The 16,730-nt window shown below is 37.7% G+C and overlaps 1 protein-coding gene and 1 long non-coding RNA gene across 34 annotated transcripts in view; both read right to left on the bottom strand.

The window, feature by feature from the left end:
- Positions 1-7,134, bottom strand: part of LOC118667947 — a 28,063-nt gene extending 20,929 nt beyond the window's left edge. Inside the window, exon 1 of the long non-coding RNA XR_004971466.1 lies at positions 5,781-7,134. This is a non-coding gene — a long non-coding RNA (uncharacterized LOC118667947). The remainder of the gene's footprint in view (positions 1-5,780) is intronic.
- A 991-nt stretch (positions 7,135-8,125) lies between these two features.
- The window catches only part of LOC118667948 (sarcolemma associated protein), a 159,165-nt gene continuing 150,560 nt past the window's right edge, over positions 8,126-16,730 (bottom strand). For 15 of the 33 annotated variants that reach the window (XM_036331812.1, XM_036331806.1, XM_036331798.1 and 12 more), the window contains 2 exons: positions 13,696-13,830; positions 8,427-10,283 (listed from right to left, as the gene is read on the bottom strand). In XM_036331812.1, coding sequence (XP_036187705.1) covers positions 10,191-10,283; positions 13,696-13,830 — 228 coding nt within the window. In that variant the 3' untranslated portion in view covers positions 8,427-10,190. Of the gene's footprint in view, positions 10,284-11,651; positions 11,742-13,695; positions 13,831-16,730 lie in introns of all 33 variants that reach the window. The other 18 variants (XM_036331813.1, XM_036331807.1, XM_036331808.1 and 15 more) reach the window with 3 other exon arrangements.

Raw genomic sequence — 16,730 nt, forward strand, 5'->3', positions numbered from 1 at the left:
TATCAAACCTGGGACCCTTGAGTCCGCAGGCCAATGCTCTATCCACTGAGCCAAACCAGTCAGGGCTAAGCTCATTTCTTTTAAAAATTACTTTTTCTACCTCTGTGATTTACCCAATAAATGTTCTTTTACAAAAAAACAAAACACAACAAAAAAAACTCCCTTGATTAGGAATTACTTCTCACTTTTACAGACATTCCTGCAAGAAGCGGCAACTGTCAGAAATACTGCCACAGCCTGCTTCAGGCCCAGCTGCTGAAAGCCTGTATGGGATAGAGTCCTTGTCCACAAGGATGGCAGTACTGTATTCTGAGGAAAAAGATTCAAAAGATGGTAGTAGTACATTTGAAACACCTTTTTTGGTTACTCAATCTATACCTGTCCAAACAGAACTAACACTTTGGTCATAACACTTTGTACAATAGTTGCCGCTTATCTATGGTTTTACTTTCCATGGTTTCAGTTACCTGTGGACAACCGTGTCCAACAATATTAAATGGAAAATTCCAGAAATAATTCATAAGTTATAAATTGCATGCCATTCTGAGTAGTATGATGAAATCTTGAGCCGTCCCACCCCACTCCACCGAGGGCGTGAATCATCCCCTAGTCCAGCATATCAACGCTGTATACGATCCCCGACCCTTAGTCACTCTGTAGTTGTTTCGGTTATCAGATCAACTGTTGCAGAATTGCAGTCCTGGTGCTCAAGTAACCTTCACTTTACTTACTAATGGCCCCAAAGCCATTCACTGTAACTGTTATTATATTGCTATAATTGTTCCATTTTATTTTTATTGTTGCTAATCTCTTAGTGTGCCTAACTTATAAATTAAACTTTACCTTAGGTATATAGGTATAGGAAAAAGCATAGTACATGTAGGGTTTGTTACTATCTGCCCTTGTAGGCACCAACTGGGGATCCTGGAACATATTTCCTGCAGATAAGAGGGCCCACTGTATAGGTACAATTTGCCACCCTTAGAGAGACAGTCTGTTTAATGGAAACAGATGGAACTCTTTTCTTCAAATACAAGGCATGGAAGACAATATAAGAAACATCCATGTACCTATCATCATAAATGAACAAGTGTTAAATTCTGCCACCGTGCTTTTTAAAAAGTAAATAACATGTTCATCATCTCAGTGAAAGCTGATGCCCCTTCCCTGTTCCTCCTTCGCTTCTCTGAATCTCACCATCCTTGCACCACCATCCCAGAAGCAAATATAGGAAGTTAGTAATCCTACTGTTGCTAGTTACAATTTCACTACATAGAAAACAGAGTGGTTTTTGTCTTTCATTCAATATTGTTTGAGTTCTAGCAGAGTTGATGCTCATAAACCCATTTATTAATTTTATTTTTAATATACTTTTATTGATTTCAGAGAGGGAGAGCGAGAGATAGAAACATCAATGATGAGAGAGAATCATTGATCGGCCGCCTCCTGCACGCCCCCTACTGGGGATCAAGCCTTCAACCAGGGCATGTGCCCTTGACCGGAATCGAACCTGGGACCTTTTAGTTCACAGGCCGACGCTCTATCCACTGAGCCAAACTGTCTAGGGCCCATTTATAAACTTTAACTGCTGTATAGTGTTCCATCACATAACCACAATTCATCTCTTTCCTTATCATTGGACCTCTAGTTTGTTTCTAAATTTTTGCTATTACATAGAATGCTTCTGTGAACAAAGATCCTTGTACACATACATCTGAGATTCTTTAATATATATATCATTAGAAGAGGGATTATTGGTCAAAGTGTTATACATTTTCAACTTTACTAAATATTGCTCAATTGCTCTCCCAAGTGGCCATGTCAAGTTACATTCCTGCCTGCAACAAATGATAACTCCTGTTTTTCCATAAATTTACTAGCACTTAGCATTGTCAGACCGTCAATACATAAAATGTGACGATGCATTTAAAACATCTGAAATCTGGGCACAAGTAAAAGCAAAATAAACATGGCAATTTTTATAGGATATCTCATTGATGTTTCAGTTTGCATTTCCCTGATCTTTTTATATTTTATTGGCTATCTGGATTCTTTTTCTGAGACTTGCTGGTTCATATCCTTTGACCATTTTTCCTTTGGACTTTTCTTACTAGATTGTAGTTACTTGTAAATCTGAGATAGTAATCTTTTGTTATTTGTGTTGCAAATAACACCCCCCAGTTTGTCTTCTAATTTATTAAATATCTTCTATTGTACAAGTTTTTAACATTAAAATAGTTGAACTTATTTTTACCTTCGTAAGTTGACATAACACCAAGTTCATAAAATTATTTGTCCCTCCCTCCTTTTCCCCTAATCATTTATTTTTAAATTTTTTAAAAAATGTTTTTATTGATTTTTAGAGTGAGAGGAAGGGAGAAAATAGAGAGATAGAAACATTGCTGCCTCCTGCGGGGGATCAAGCCTGCAAAACAACCGAGGTACGTGCCCTTGACCAGAATCGAGCCTGGGACCCTTCAGTCTGCTGGCCAACACTCTATCCACTGAGCCAAACCGGCTAGGGTGCTAATAGTTAATGTCTTTAATTCATCTGGCATTTATTTTTGTATAAGGTATAGAGATTAACTTTTATTTTTCCATATGGAAACCCAACTCTCCTCAAATTATTCATTGAATTATTTTTTTGTGATTTGTAATGTAATGTGACTGCTATTACAATGTACCAAGATTTCATAGATGATTGATTTCTGGGCTCTTTTGTTCCACTGATATATGTGTAGCTCTGATACTATATTCTAAATCATTATAGCTTTATTAAAAGCCTTGAAATTTGCTCAGCTGGTGTTGTTCAGTGGTTGAGCATCCACCTATGAAGCAGAGGTCATGGTTAGATTCCCGGTCAGGGCACATGCATGTCGTCAGCTTGATCTCCAGTAGGGAGCATGCAGAAAGCAGCTGATCTATGGTGCTCTTTCATCACTGATGTTTTACTCCCTCTCCCTTCCTCTCTCTGAAATCAATAAAAATATACATATTGTTAAAAAGTTCCACTGGGCGCATATGCACGCAGTCCTTACTCCCACCTCCAGCTCCAGGCAAAGGGCCGGCCCAAGCACTGGAGGGTCTTGGGTTGGATTTCCAGTCACGGGTACATACCTTGGTTGTGGTTTCACTCCAAGCCCCTGGTCTGGGCTCATGTGGGAGACAACTGGTTGATGTGTCCCTCTCACATCTATCTTTTTCTCTCTCCAACCTCCTCCCCTCCCTCCCTTCCTTCCACTCTCTAAAAAGCAATGAAAAAATATCCTCTGGTGAAGAGGAACCAAAACCAAAAAGCAAAAAACACTTCTAAATGGAAATTGCAGGTATGACAGCTATCTTGAGGATACACAAACTTGATAATTCATCCAAAGAAATGCATTTCCTTGTTTTGTACTTCCTATAACTCATTCAGAATCAATATAAATGATACAAGGTGTAGGGACACAAAAATAATTTCCCACCTTTCTAAGTTCTTCTGGCTGAGCTAATAAATTAACATGAGACAGATGAACAAAAAATGTTTAAAATTTATTACATATGTACATGCAGCGGTTTCCCAAGAATGAGACCCGAGGTCGCATTGGGCAGTTGAGTCTTCTATGCCATCTGGACTAAGAAGGGGGGCAGGGGTCTGGGAAAGTGGGCAATTCACTGGTGGATGAGAGAGAGCAAACATGTGGCCAACAAATGTGCCAGAAACAATGGGACACAGAGGGGAGTCCGACAAACAAGCTTTGCTAGATTTCTCCCTGTCCGCCACACTCAATTCAGACATGTCAGGGTAAATATGCTAAGGCTCCCTTCCTGAAGCAGGCTTTTATATTTTTAAACATGTTTTTATTGATTTTAGAAAAAGAGAGAGAGAGAGAGAGAGAGAGAGAGAGAGAGAGAGAGAGAGAGAGAGAGAGAGAGAGAAAGAAACATGGATCAGCTGCTTCCTGTACATTGGGATCCAGCCTGCAACCTGGGCATGTGCCCTGACCTGGAATCCAACCTGGGACCTCTCAGTGCATCAGCTGAGCCACACTGGTCAGGGCCTGAAGCAGGTTTTTTAAATCTTAATTCCTTTTAGGCAGATAAGGAAGAGGGTCAAAGGTTCTGAGTCTTTTGTTTTTTAACACATTGCAGACCAGTAGTTTTATTGCTAGCTTTACACAGTGGCCAGTTTAGTTTCTATTGAAGGAGTACAAAAAACGTTTTACATAAATGTTAAAGGCACGCTTTAAAATTAAATACCCATTGCATTTTCAAGTTATTTATTACATGTTCTTACAAGCTAATATCTTTTAAAAGAATTCTCATGATTGGCTTCCCAATCACAATGCCTTTTCTAGGAAAATCAACCTCAGATCTTAATCATTTGCAAAACCAGGTACTTCAAGAGAAACCAGTCCTGGCCACCTCCATCTGCAGCTCCTGGTGCTGCTTATGTGCTTGTTTGGTGCGGACTTGGCATCTCATCTGTGAAGCGGTAGCTGAGGAGACTCATCAAGATTGAGAACAGCAATCATATTGGGTTGAAGGTGGCGGGGCAGGATGGCTCTGGGGTGCAGTTTACGATTAAGAGGAACACACCCCTTAGCAAACTAATGAAAGCCTATTGTGGACGACAGGGTTTGTCAAAGAGCGAGATGCGATTCCGATTTGACGGGCAGCCAATCGATGAAACAGACACTGCACACTTGGACATGGAGGATGAAGGTACAAGTGATGTGTTCCTGCAGCAGACGGGAGGCGTCTGCTAAAAGGGGAACTGCTACTTTATTCCAGAACTTGTAGAGTAATAAAACTGCAAGGAGTTTGGTTCCATCGCATCCTATTACAATACAGTTTTCTCTTTTTTCATTTTCCCCTTTCCCATTCCTTTACTGGACATAAAGTAACTGATGTATGTGCACAAACATTTGCATTTTTAAAACTAAATGGCCAAGGGTATGTGGTGTTGTTTGGGTTTTCTTTTTAACTTTTTTTAAAAAAAATATTTTTATTGATTTCAGAGTGAGGAAGGGAGAGGGAGATAGAAACATTAATGAGAGAGAACCATCAATTGGCTGCCTCCCGCACATCCCCTACTGGAGCTCAAGCGCACCACTGGGGCATGCGCCCTGACTGGGAATTGAACTATGATCTACTGGTTCCTAGGTTGATGCTCAACCACTGAGCAACACTGGCTGGGAATGTTTTGATAGACATCAAATGGAGATGGGATGGGGAAAAATACTGGTTCTATGAAAATACTCCCCTTCTCCATTAGCAGCTCATTCAGCTTATAGTCCAGTAAGTTATTTTGCTCTCATTGTTTAATAACAAAAAAACAAACAAACATAAAAATCCTTGCATACCTTTGGAAAATTTTAATGTTTTCACTTATCATTGCAAAATCAAGGACAATTTTATAACTTTTTTGTACATAGCTGTTACATATAGAACAATCTGTCCTTAAGTAGGAACAAATTACTCTAACAGAGTTCTAGATAGTTTTCCCTTAAGTCAAATGTCTTGTTGTTTAAATAAACTTATTTAAATTAAAAATAAGCAGGGTAGCTCAGTTGGTTAGAGCATCGTCCTGAAACCCCTAGGTTTTGGGTTTGATCCCCCTTCAGGGCACATACAAGAACCAACCATAAATAATTGGAACAATAAATCGATGTTCCTCTCTCTCTCTTCTCCTCCCTCTCTCTCTAAAATAAATCAATACATTAATTTAAAAAAAATTTTAAAAGAGAGAGAGAGAGAAACCCGTCCTGTTTCCCAGACTAAGGAGAAGGAAAACTCACCTCTGGCTCTGCAGCCAAGCATCTCTGGCTTGGATGGTGGGGTGGTTGAAGGTGAGAAAGAATACAGCCTCTTCCATGGTTCCACAGGCTCCTGTGTCGCCTAGTTCACTCTGTTGTAACTGCCAGCTTCCTTGCCTGTATCCCCCCTCTACAGGGACTGAGTATTGCCAGGACCTGGTACAGTGTCTCCCATGAGACAATATTATTTGCTAAGTAAATGGATATAAAACCATTGAAGCTTGGAGACAATGTGGAGTAGCAAAAAAATCATTATCTTACTTCTCAACTTTATAAGTATCATTCTGACTTTGAGTAAAATATTATCTGAACTTTCGCCCTGATTGGCAAAAAGGTGAGAATGGATTGCTAAGACCTCCTCCAACGTTCTATGTACATGTATACAAACCAGGTTTCAAATTATAAGACTGATTTTTAAATGAACACACCAGAATTCATAAGTGCAAATGAACACTAGCCCCTTTAAATGTAGATACTTTGGCCAGTGTGGCTCAGTGGTTGAGCATCGATCTATGAACTAGGAGGTCACAGTTCAATTCCTGGTCAGGGCACATATCTGGGTTGCGGGCTCAATCCCCACTGTGGGGCATGTAGGATGCAGCAGAACAATGATTCTCTCTCATCATTGATGTTTCTATTTCTCTCTCCCTCTCCCTTCCTCTCTGAAATGAATAAAAATATATTAAAAAAATAAATACAGATACTTACTCATTTAATCATGGAAACCAATTTGGAATCCTGAAAAATTCATTTTGTTTCTAATTCAAAGCAAAATCAAATAGCTTTTTAAAAATTTACAAAAGCAACATATATTAAAATAAATTAGAAATCATAAAAGGAGAAAAGAATTGACCTATGATCATAGAGAGAGAAGCACTACTGTGGCCTGGGTATAAATCTTTCTGAGTCCTCCTGCTGGAAACATATCCTGTATGTCTGCATTATTTCTTTATAAAACCAGGATTATTCTACCCTGGTAACCTATCTCTCCCCACATCCTTTGCAAGCAGAGTAATGGGTAGAATGGCAATAGTAACTTAATCAATGACCGACTGCTGGATATTTAGGTTGTTTACCCATCACTATTACCAAAAAAATCCTATACTAAATGGTAGTTGAATTTTTGTGCACACAATTATGTTTAATTACGTTTCAGAATAAATTTCCAGAAGTGAATTTTTTTGAGCAAGGCTGTCCATTTTTAAGACAGCTGTTTTGTATGCAGTTTTTTTTCTCTTTAGTAGATTTCCATCTTTGTGTGTGTCTGTGTTTAACTTGTTACATTTATTATCTTTATCTTTTTTTTTTTTTTTAATCCTCACCTGAGGACATTTTTCCCATTGATTTTTAGAGAGAGTGGAAGATAGAAACACCGATGTGAGAGAGCCATACTGACTGGGTTGCCTCCCGCACGTCCCAACCAGGGATGGAAGCCTGCAACCGAGGTATGTACTCTTGACTGGAATCAAACCTGGGACCTTTTAGTCTGCAGCTCTATCCGCTGAGCCAAACTGGCTAGGGGCCAGATTTCCATCTTTTTGATAGTAGATATAATCACTGGAAGCAGCTAAAAGTTACTGGGGGTCAAGCTTGGTGATTAAAGTGAGAGACCAAGTGAGGCAATCAATACTAGTTTTGGTTGGAAGCCTCTACTATTCAGCACTGTAACTTGTTTTCACAACAGGCTCATTATCAAACTAAGCATATTACTTCCCAGACACAACTATGAAGGGGACAGAGCTTGGTGAAGATGCTTTCTTCAGATTCATTACTTCGCAGTTATATCTCATTCACACAGAGAAAATTGCAACATTTGAGCCAATCCACTTTAAACAGCTATAATGGTTCACCTAACTTAAATAACTGCAGTATTTTTTCTAGTATGACATTCTCATAAACACTCATTTGGCACTCAAATGACAGTTCACATACATTATCTTTTTAATTTTCATGCCACCACTAAAAATATAGATACTATTCTCTCCATTTTATAAAGGAGGCCGTGGAGGCTCAGAGAATATACATGATTTGCCCAAGGCAACACAGCTGACAAAAGGCAGAGTCAGGATCCAGTTTGGTTCTGCTTAGCTTCAAGCCCCCACGTTCTTTTCATTTTCTGACCCAGCCGCTAGCGCCATTGTGTAATTCTTTAATGTATCATTATAGGCTGCTCAATTCTTAACGGCTACGACTAAAATTTCTTAATGGCTCGATCACTACCAGTGAATAATCATACTCTTTATTTAACCTGGAAGTGAACTAAACAAAGCTGGAGGTATTGCTTATGAATAGGCTCATTTATATTCTTAAGAAAAACTGGCAGTAACTACAAAACCTCATTTATTCAATTTAAATAAAGTAAATATTGATACTGGACTTTACATTTAGAGAGACTTGTCTGGCAAGTGAGCCATGTTTTAACAATAACCATAGTAAAAGAGAAAAAAAATTAAAGCACTATGTTAAATAAAAGGCTAATAAAACCTGGAGGAAACAGCTCAGTGTTTTCTTTTAAACCCTGAAGAACACCAAACATGTGTTGCACAAAGAGTCATTTTAAGAAAAGACTTATTAACAATCCAATAGTAGAGTCAGCACTAAGAATTTCAATGATATCCAACTCAAAAATGCATAGGGAGTAAAGTTATTTTATTAAATCATGCACATCACGTGTGTTAGTGCAAATAGTTTAATCTGTACTCCAGAAATTCTATTGTACTTTATATCTTTACAAAATAGATTTAAAACAATTATTTACTTTAAAAAATGTAATTCTGAAGTTAAGCATTTCAGAACAATATTTGCAATAACCTATATACAAGAGGTACTGGGTACCACTGGCATATTAGCATTCTGTGGTGGAGTGGCTTCCTGCAACAGAAAATGATGAAATGAACTATGTATGACAGTATTTCCTACAAGTCATCTGTGACTAATTCCTCCATAAATCTAGTGATCCTCCCAACAGCCAATCCCGAATAGCTTAAAACATAACCTTTAAAGTACAAACAATGACTGCCAAACATCACAAGGCAAATTATATCCTAAACTTCTATTTCAATATTTGGCTAGGCCTGTGGATTGCCACAGAACGTTCAAGCCAGTTCACTGACATTGCCTCCTGGCCTTCATTGACTGAAAAATTTAACTATGTGGTACTTTAGGATATTCTATGATCTAAATAAACTTTATTGACATGACTGTGGTGCTGCACAAAACCACTTCTGTGTTTTAAATTTATAATATCAAGCAGTGTTTAGGTGCTTCACTGAGCCTGGAACGCTATTAATCTTGGGAATAGTGCTCTCATTAACAGAACATACCAATTAACAAAAGAAAATAACCATTTGCATACCCAACCAGGAAATCTGTTGGTAGGTACTAACAGTATACTTCGAACATGAATTAGCTTTGAAATACCATAATCAAATTAAGTCTGTAAAAGCTTATCTAAAGAGAAATTAATTCTTTCTTCAATTAAACATGCTTTGGAGGAAGAGATGATAGAAAAAAAATCATGCTTCCTAAAATGCTGTATATGAAAAAGTAACTTGGCTTTAAAGAAAATATCTCTTTAAATACATGAGGTTTAATAAATTACATTCCAATTGACTCAAAAGTTTGGTTTACTGCACTGAAATTATATAATTACTATGTTTTTGCTTCCAGAAATTCTTTAGTTTGTTCGAGAAAATACTCTCATGGAAAGTTTTTCAAAGCTGATGTCCTCCACATCGTCAAGTCACATTAAGGCTGAACAAGCGTGCACATATTGCCCAAAGTATCACTAGAGCAGAATACTTTCCAAGTGCATTATTTCTCCTTCAACAAAAAAATCCACACAAAGAGTTGTCTCTAAGTCTTGTTCCCAATAGCTCAGTGGTTTTATAACAAGTAAAAAATGGTGTAAATATGTAAAAAATATATATATATGTGTATATATTTCAAACTGATAGGCACTGAGCACACAGGGCCTCTCTTCCCATGTATACATCGGTTGTTTGGTTTGGGTAATTAACGAATCAGAAAAATGAATTATCTGGCCTTTAGAATTCAGAGTAAAATAGCCATAAATTTAATGTTATAAATAATCTGGTGTACCAAGAAGCCTACTTTAGGCCACCATAATATTCAGAACCCCAACATACTAATTTAAAAATTACATGAAAAATTGCAAGCAAGTTATTGCTTACAATAAAGTCACAATTTTATATTCTCTTTATAGACAGATACATTTTATATAATTTAAAGCAATGACCCTACAGCTGTATTCTTGCACTTCTGTCTGCTGTTTTAAGAGGTAAAAAGGAAGAAAATGGTTCTGTTTGTCCCCAGCATGAGTGTGATGCCAGCTTCTAGAGGGAGGACGGTGTACGGACTCAAGAAACGCTCTCATGGAGAAGCTCTGGCCAGACCTGGCACGTACAGCACAATGGCTGTTACTGCAACCAGGGCAGCCAACATGGGCATCCAGGGCCAGGGTTTCTGTGTGGAAAGAAACCAAGAGTCAGTATCACATTCTCCCCTCTCTTTTCATACATATTAACCCCTTGGTTTCCAGAGAGTCCTGAATACTTGACTATTAGAAAAACTTTATCTTTGCATAAGAAAACATTTTAAAAAGAAAGGAAATAAAGGTGCGGGAGAGCAGGTGTGAGAAGAGCCCTAACAGCAGGAACTCTTTTAGAGGACCACTGTGTCTCGATACATCTCAGGCAAGTCCTGGGCAGTTTTCAGTTTTGTTACAGCTAAAACCCAACAGTGACTTCTAAGAAGCCCTCTGGGGTCAGCCTGCTTTATTTACTCCAGTACCCATATATTACAACTAACTGATGTACACAGATGCCTGGAGTATGTTTCTGCCTAACGTGTTTATTTCTTGATAAAAATCAGACTCACATAGTAGGGTAGTTTTATACAAAAGGTTGGTCAGTAAGAAGATCGAAAGAAAATGGTCTAAGCTTTGATGCTTGAATTTGAAACCACATAAGACAAAATCAGATGGGGTTCAAGATGGGGAAGTGCTACTTAGGGACTCTGCCTATCTGATACTTTTGGTAAAGACCATGTCCAGTGTAATAATGTCATGTGATCATCTCATATGATCTACTAGCATGCATGCCTGTTGGAGGCAAACATGGATGGGCTGTTCCCTGTTAATTTTCAGAGGGCTTTATAATATCAACTTGCTTTTGGTTGATAGCTTTATTTTTATTAGTGTTTTTATTAAGAAAGTTGGCTTTTAAGGAAATATTCTAATGTTGCAGATCAGGGCTCAGAAAGATATGGGGTAAATTTACTCTCCTAAGTAAATGCACATTGAGGTTGAGATTGTGAGCCAATGGTCCATTATGTTAATCTCATCCTTTTTCATCTTCATAGCCATTGTGTAAATATAGGCAAGGATTGAAACAAAGAAACCCTACACTATGGAAAAGAAGAGGAAAGGGAGGAGGGGTAAGAAAGCTGGCTGAAAATTTCAAAGAGGCAAACTCTTCATTTCTCATTAAAATCTGATTAAAAATATAATTGGAAAGGGGTACTAATATTGCAGAAATTCATAGCTTACTCCAGTTTGCTAGAGACAAAGACTCAGTTAAACGCAGAATATTAACAACTGGTTAGGTTGGAATTAATTCATTGTTAGCATTACTACAAAGGAAACAAGACAAAATGTTACATGATTAGTTGATTGTTCAGTTCATTCAAATGACACAATACATGGCATACTAAATGAAGGGTTTGCTTCAGGTAACAAAATACCCGTGTGGTTTTGCCATGCACTATATTACAAAGATGGTACAAACAGGTGACGGGGACAAACAGACAAGGACTCAACAGTAGTGCTTGTACCTTTCTCTACCACAATGGACCGAAACACCAAAACAGGAAAGCCAGGAATAGGCCGATGAATACGGCTGGGACGGGTTGTAATATGGAAGGCTAAAGAAGGGAAGGGATATTAAAATCATTTTATGCTATAAAAAATCAGATAAGATGATTTAGACCCCAAGGGGGTGGGAGGAAGGGTAGAAAGACTGAGGTAATAGAAGTATTAGCACTCAGGTTTTGCACTGATTCAAACATTTTAAAGACATCTAATACAATCCAGAATGATGGACTGTGGTATGTAAGCTGACAAACTACAGTCTAACAGGAACAGCTGGAGGAATGGGCAATGTGGGTGTTCCTAACATCCTAATGAAAGGCAGTATGTTAAGACAGAGCAAGGGCAATATCTCAACAACTGATGCTCTGCTTGACAGTACATTATTTTTGCTTCATACTTGGAATCCATTATTTGACATGAGTAAATTGGAAATGGCTAAAATTTATTTGATCTCTCCATCAAAACCTTTCTTTAAAAAACCAAAACTCTTTTGCTGTTGCTTTAAAGCTTAAAAATAAATGCCCTATGGTGTGTGTTTTCTAAACCAAGTAAGAGAGCTGACATAATGTAAGATCATCATTTGGTATATGAAGACAGGCAGCTAAGTCTCAGGGCTTTGGGTTTTATTACCAAATATAAACAATTATTAAATTAGGAGGAAATTACCACAATGAGTGTTATTACAGAGTAACATTTTAGTACCACATGTCCATATTATAAATAAAAGGAAATTTACCCTTACGGTAAATTATTTGTGCAACTGCAAATAATAATAATGTTACTTTAGAAAAGGCTCTAAATGGTGCAGGGAATCCATTCTGATTATGCTAGATGTCTTCATAGGTTAATTTAGTAGAAGGTAGACTGAAATTCCATACTCAGAAGGATATGAATTAACATAAAAGATAGGAGTAATCAAACTTGGAATCAAACCATTATGATCTGATTTTAGAAGAGTTCTGTAATCTATATTTTCAAAATAAATGCACTCTGTTTTTGCTTAGCATACAGCCTCCAGACCCCATTCATTAACTTCTAAAAGTCTTCTAACTAAGCCACATGCCTTTATTTTCTAAAAAACTAAGACTTTCTTTGGCAAAGGAAGGACAGCTGGACACAACTCATGAGCATTCTGTGACGGCCATGCAACACCACTCTTTTGCACTGTGCTGCGAGTTAAGCAAAGTGCCTTCCTCTGCAGGAAGTGTGTGTCTCCCGCAGTGTCCAAGCCATGGCAAAGGTCTGAAGTAAGTCACAGCACATCCAACCACACTGAACATCATCCATCAGTTAGGTCCCACAAAGGCAATGATCACCAAAACATGTAACACAACATTTATTTAGTACCACATCTTTTTAAAGACCATCTGCCTTTCTAGCAAATGAAAAACAAATTAATATTAAACCCAGTTTATACTAAAACATTCCAACTTCACACATGTGTGTACACACACATGCACACACATAGCCCTACAGAAACTTCAATATTTCCTAACATTTATGGGAGGCCAAAAAGACACTACGTTTTTTAGGAATGTGCCTTAGTGAGAAAATTCTTAGTATAAAATAAAAGCCATAATAAAGTTTCCATTTTTGGATACAACCAAATGCTAAGGAGTCAACATGAACTACTCTTTCTTAGGTGGGACTCTGGTGGTACAAGGCTTCATTTCCCAGCCAGGAAAAAAAAGAGCCAGGAAGTGGGACAGAAGTTCAGATTCATCAGTGAAAAGCTGACAGTTCTTAGGTAATTATTCTCTTGCAAACAAGGCTCTTGCTCCAGGCAGTCCTCAGGCTCTTCTAGGGGTACAGGTTAAAGGAGCAAATTCTTAACTAAAAATTTTGACAACACAATGATTCCATCATGACATTTCATAATGAAAATCTTAATTCATGTGTATTATAGGCCTTAGTTTCTCAAATCAGTAATAAAATCCTCTGAAGAACCGATTTCAGGGCTCTCACCTGCCTCTCAATCAAAGCTAAGCCAAGTTTGCAAAGACTTACATTATTTCCTTTTTCTCGGAGCAGCTTCAGGTTGTCTTTACATTGTTTGAGCTCATCTGTGATTGACTGTTTTTCCTGCTCAGTCATTTCAAACTTCAACTTCAGTTCTGAGAGTACAGTCTGTGTCTTTTCATACTAAAGGCAAAGAAAAAAGAGTGTGCAGACTCAACTTAAAAGGGTATGAAGTTATGTTCTAGTCAGGCTTATATACCAGACCCTCTTTAGTCACCTGCAACACCAAAGTCAAGCCTTTTTGTTTTAAGAAGGATAAGAATCATTTACACTAATAATAAGAAGTCTTTAATGTTAACTTGATTCTATGTAAGAATTTTCTGGCTCTGAAGTTAAAAAAAAATTAAGAGAAGTAACTAGTGTGTCATCTGTTTCTAATATAAAGGGTCACTTTTTCCACTAAGTGAGTTAGAGGAGAAAAATAAAATTTCAAACTGAGCAAAAGAAAACAGGTGAAGAAAAACTCCATAGCTTAATTAAATGGCAAGGTTAGAAAGTATGAGTTTATATCCTGGTAAGCAATATCAGCCAAGCTAGTTTAGTCGCGAAGTAGAAAGTATTAATTCCCATTAGTCCTCCTTTAATCCAGCATCACAGGTTATGAAAATGTTCCAGATAAATGAATTTCTAGGCAAATAAAGCAAAGAAATGTGTCTAAGGCAGCGGTCGCCAACCGGTGGTCCACAGACCACCGGTGGTCCATGAGGTCCGAAAGGTTGGTGACCACTGGTCTAAGGTACCAACGACTATGAGTAGGGATATTTCTATCTCTCAACTTAAACTTATAAGCATCAATTAAAAGTAATTTTTAGAAATGTGTTTCTGATAGACATTATAGAAAAATGTCTATAGAAAAGTGAAACAAACTACTTCCTGCTCTGAAAAACAGTTCACAGTATATAATTTTCAGATGCACTACCTAGCCCTCAAAAACACAGGTGAGGTTAATGGGAAATGCAGTATGGTGTGCCCCTACTTAAATGCCCCGGGAGGCAGGAATTCTAGACTGGTTCCACTTCTAGATATTGCATCTTACATGCAAGCTGGGCTCCCAGTCAAAGAGCAAAGACTGTTCTGCTGCTGGCTGTGCCTTTGTCTCGGCCTCCGCTGCCATCTCTGAAGATTGTGGAAGAAAGAAAGACAAGGGCTGAGTATAAAATAAATATACCATGGGTTTGCCATACTGGAAAGGTTTCTCCTCTTCCCTAAACATAGACCATGAGGCTGGAAAGCTTCTAACCCTTTCTGCCTATATCCTAGAAATTCCTCAATAAAGGATACACCTTGATATGGTGCTTCTGAATAATGCAATTACCTTGGAGTTTATCATTATGCATCCCAAAAGGTAAAGAACTAAGAAGGGTAAAAATGTATAAAAACATTAGTCAGAAGAGGTGGGGGTAAGGGGCTTAGGGTCAGCAGAAAAGTCACTAGAAAATGGGGAGAAAGATATGTGTACAGAGAAGGAGGTAAAATATGAAAGGGGCGCCTTATTACCTACCAAAGTCCCCAGAACAAGTCCAGATAATATACCAGAGAGTGAATTAAGGAGTAAGATTCATGGACTTCATGACAGTTTTTTTCTGTGGGGTCTGTGGACTTCCTTCCAGAAGGCAGAAGGTTATGGGTAGGCTGCCAAGGCAAATTCAGTGTACCTAGACTAGTCTGTGTGCCTTAGAACATAATCAATTCTAAATGATCTGATTCTTAACAGTGAGTAATAGAGCAGAAATGAAAAGTGCTTTGCTGACTTAAATTTCCCCTTACTTTCCCTTTCCACCATTTTCACATCCATCCTGCCATTCATACCAAAGCACTTAGCCATTTCTCCGTTCCAGGAGTTGTGAAGCTGAAAGACAGTTAGGCAGCTCAGTCGGAAGATTGGCTGTTTACCTTCAGCATGTGAGAGGGGTGGGAAGAACTCTGGCCTCAGAACAAGATGGTGAGGCCAAGCAACTTCGCTGAGTTAGTCTTTGCAAGGTGACTTGTATATTCAATGTATTATAAATTCATAGATATTCCTACTAAATTAAACTATGTAGATGCTTTTTAAAGTCAAATATAAAGATGCTATACTATTATTTTTCTCTTAATACTGAGGGTAAATGTACTGTTCTCATGTATTTTTTCTTTGTTAAATATTCAAATAAAAGCTGCCACATGTAAAAGTTTAATTGTTGGAACAAAGGTCACCTTCTGCAAACTTAGTTTCATATCTTGCTTGGATATCACTTTTGCTCTATCTTGCTTTCTAACTCAGAGGTGAGAAATGAGCTCAGTTCTGATTAAAAGGGAAATACCACACAATATTACCAACACTTTTGGTTTTCTTCTTAAATAACCTTGCTTATTAGCTGATAATATTTTAGCCTTTTACAGTGCTCAAGATACATAATGATGATACTACGCATGATTCTATGAGAGAAAGGAGAACAAAGGGGAATACTGAAAGGGAAGAATATATGTGCATTAATAAAAGGTAGTAATTCATTTGCAACAGATTACACAGATATAAGAGCCTCAGTAAAGAACAGTTTAGTTACAGACTAGTATCCAATAGTTGACATCAAACAAACAGAAAGAGAAGCAAATTTACATTACAAAGAAGTGTGATGACTACATATCATTTCACAATGGGAAACACTGAACAAGAAAACAAAAAAGAAACATATTGACAAGATCAGACATATTTTTAAATATGCTGCATTTAATGCAATCCAAAGGCTATCAACAATTTAGATGCTGTGACAACATGCCACTGCAATTTATGGAAACAGTTAAAGCATTTTGCACTGATGGCTTGGTAACCAAAAACAGGCAAACAAATAATGCAACAAAACGGTAATGCATTCATAGTAACATACAACAGAATCATCTTCCAACCACAGCATTCTTCCCAGATTTTGAAAGAATTATGACATATGGACTGGAAGAACACAAAGTGCTTACAGTATTAAATACTTGGGTATTTACTTTGGCACAAAATTTGTGTTCCAACTAAATAAAATGAGATTTCTCCCCAA

This window comes from Myotis myotis, unplaced genomic scaffold (assembly GCF_014108235.1).
Source record: "Myotis myotis isolate mMyoMyo1 unplaced genomic scaffold, mMyoMyo1.p scaffold_m19_p_13, whole genome shotgun sequence".
Lineage (NCBI taxonomy): Eukaryota > Metazoa > Chordata > Mammalia > Chiroptera > Vespertilionidae > Myotis > Myotis myotis.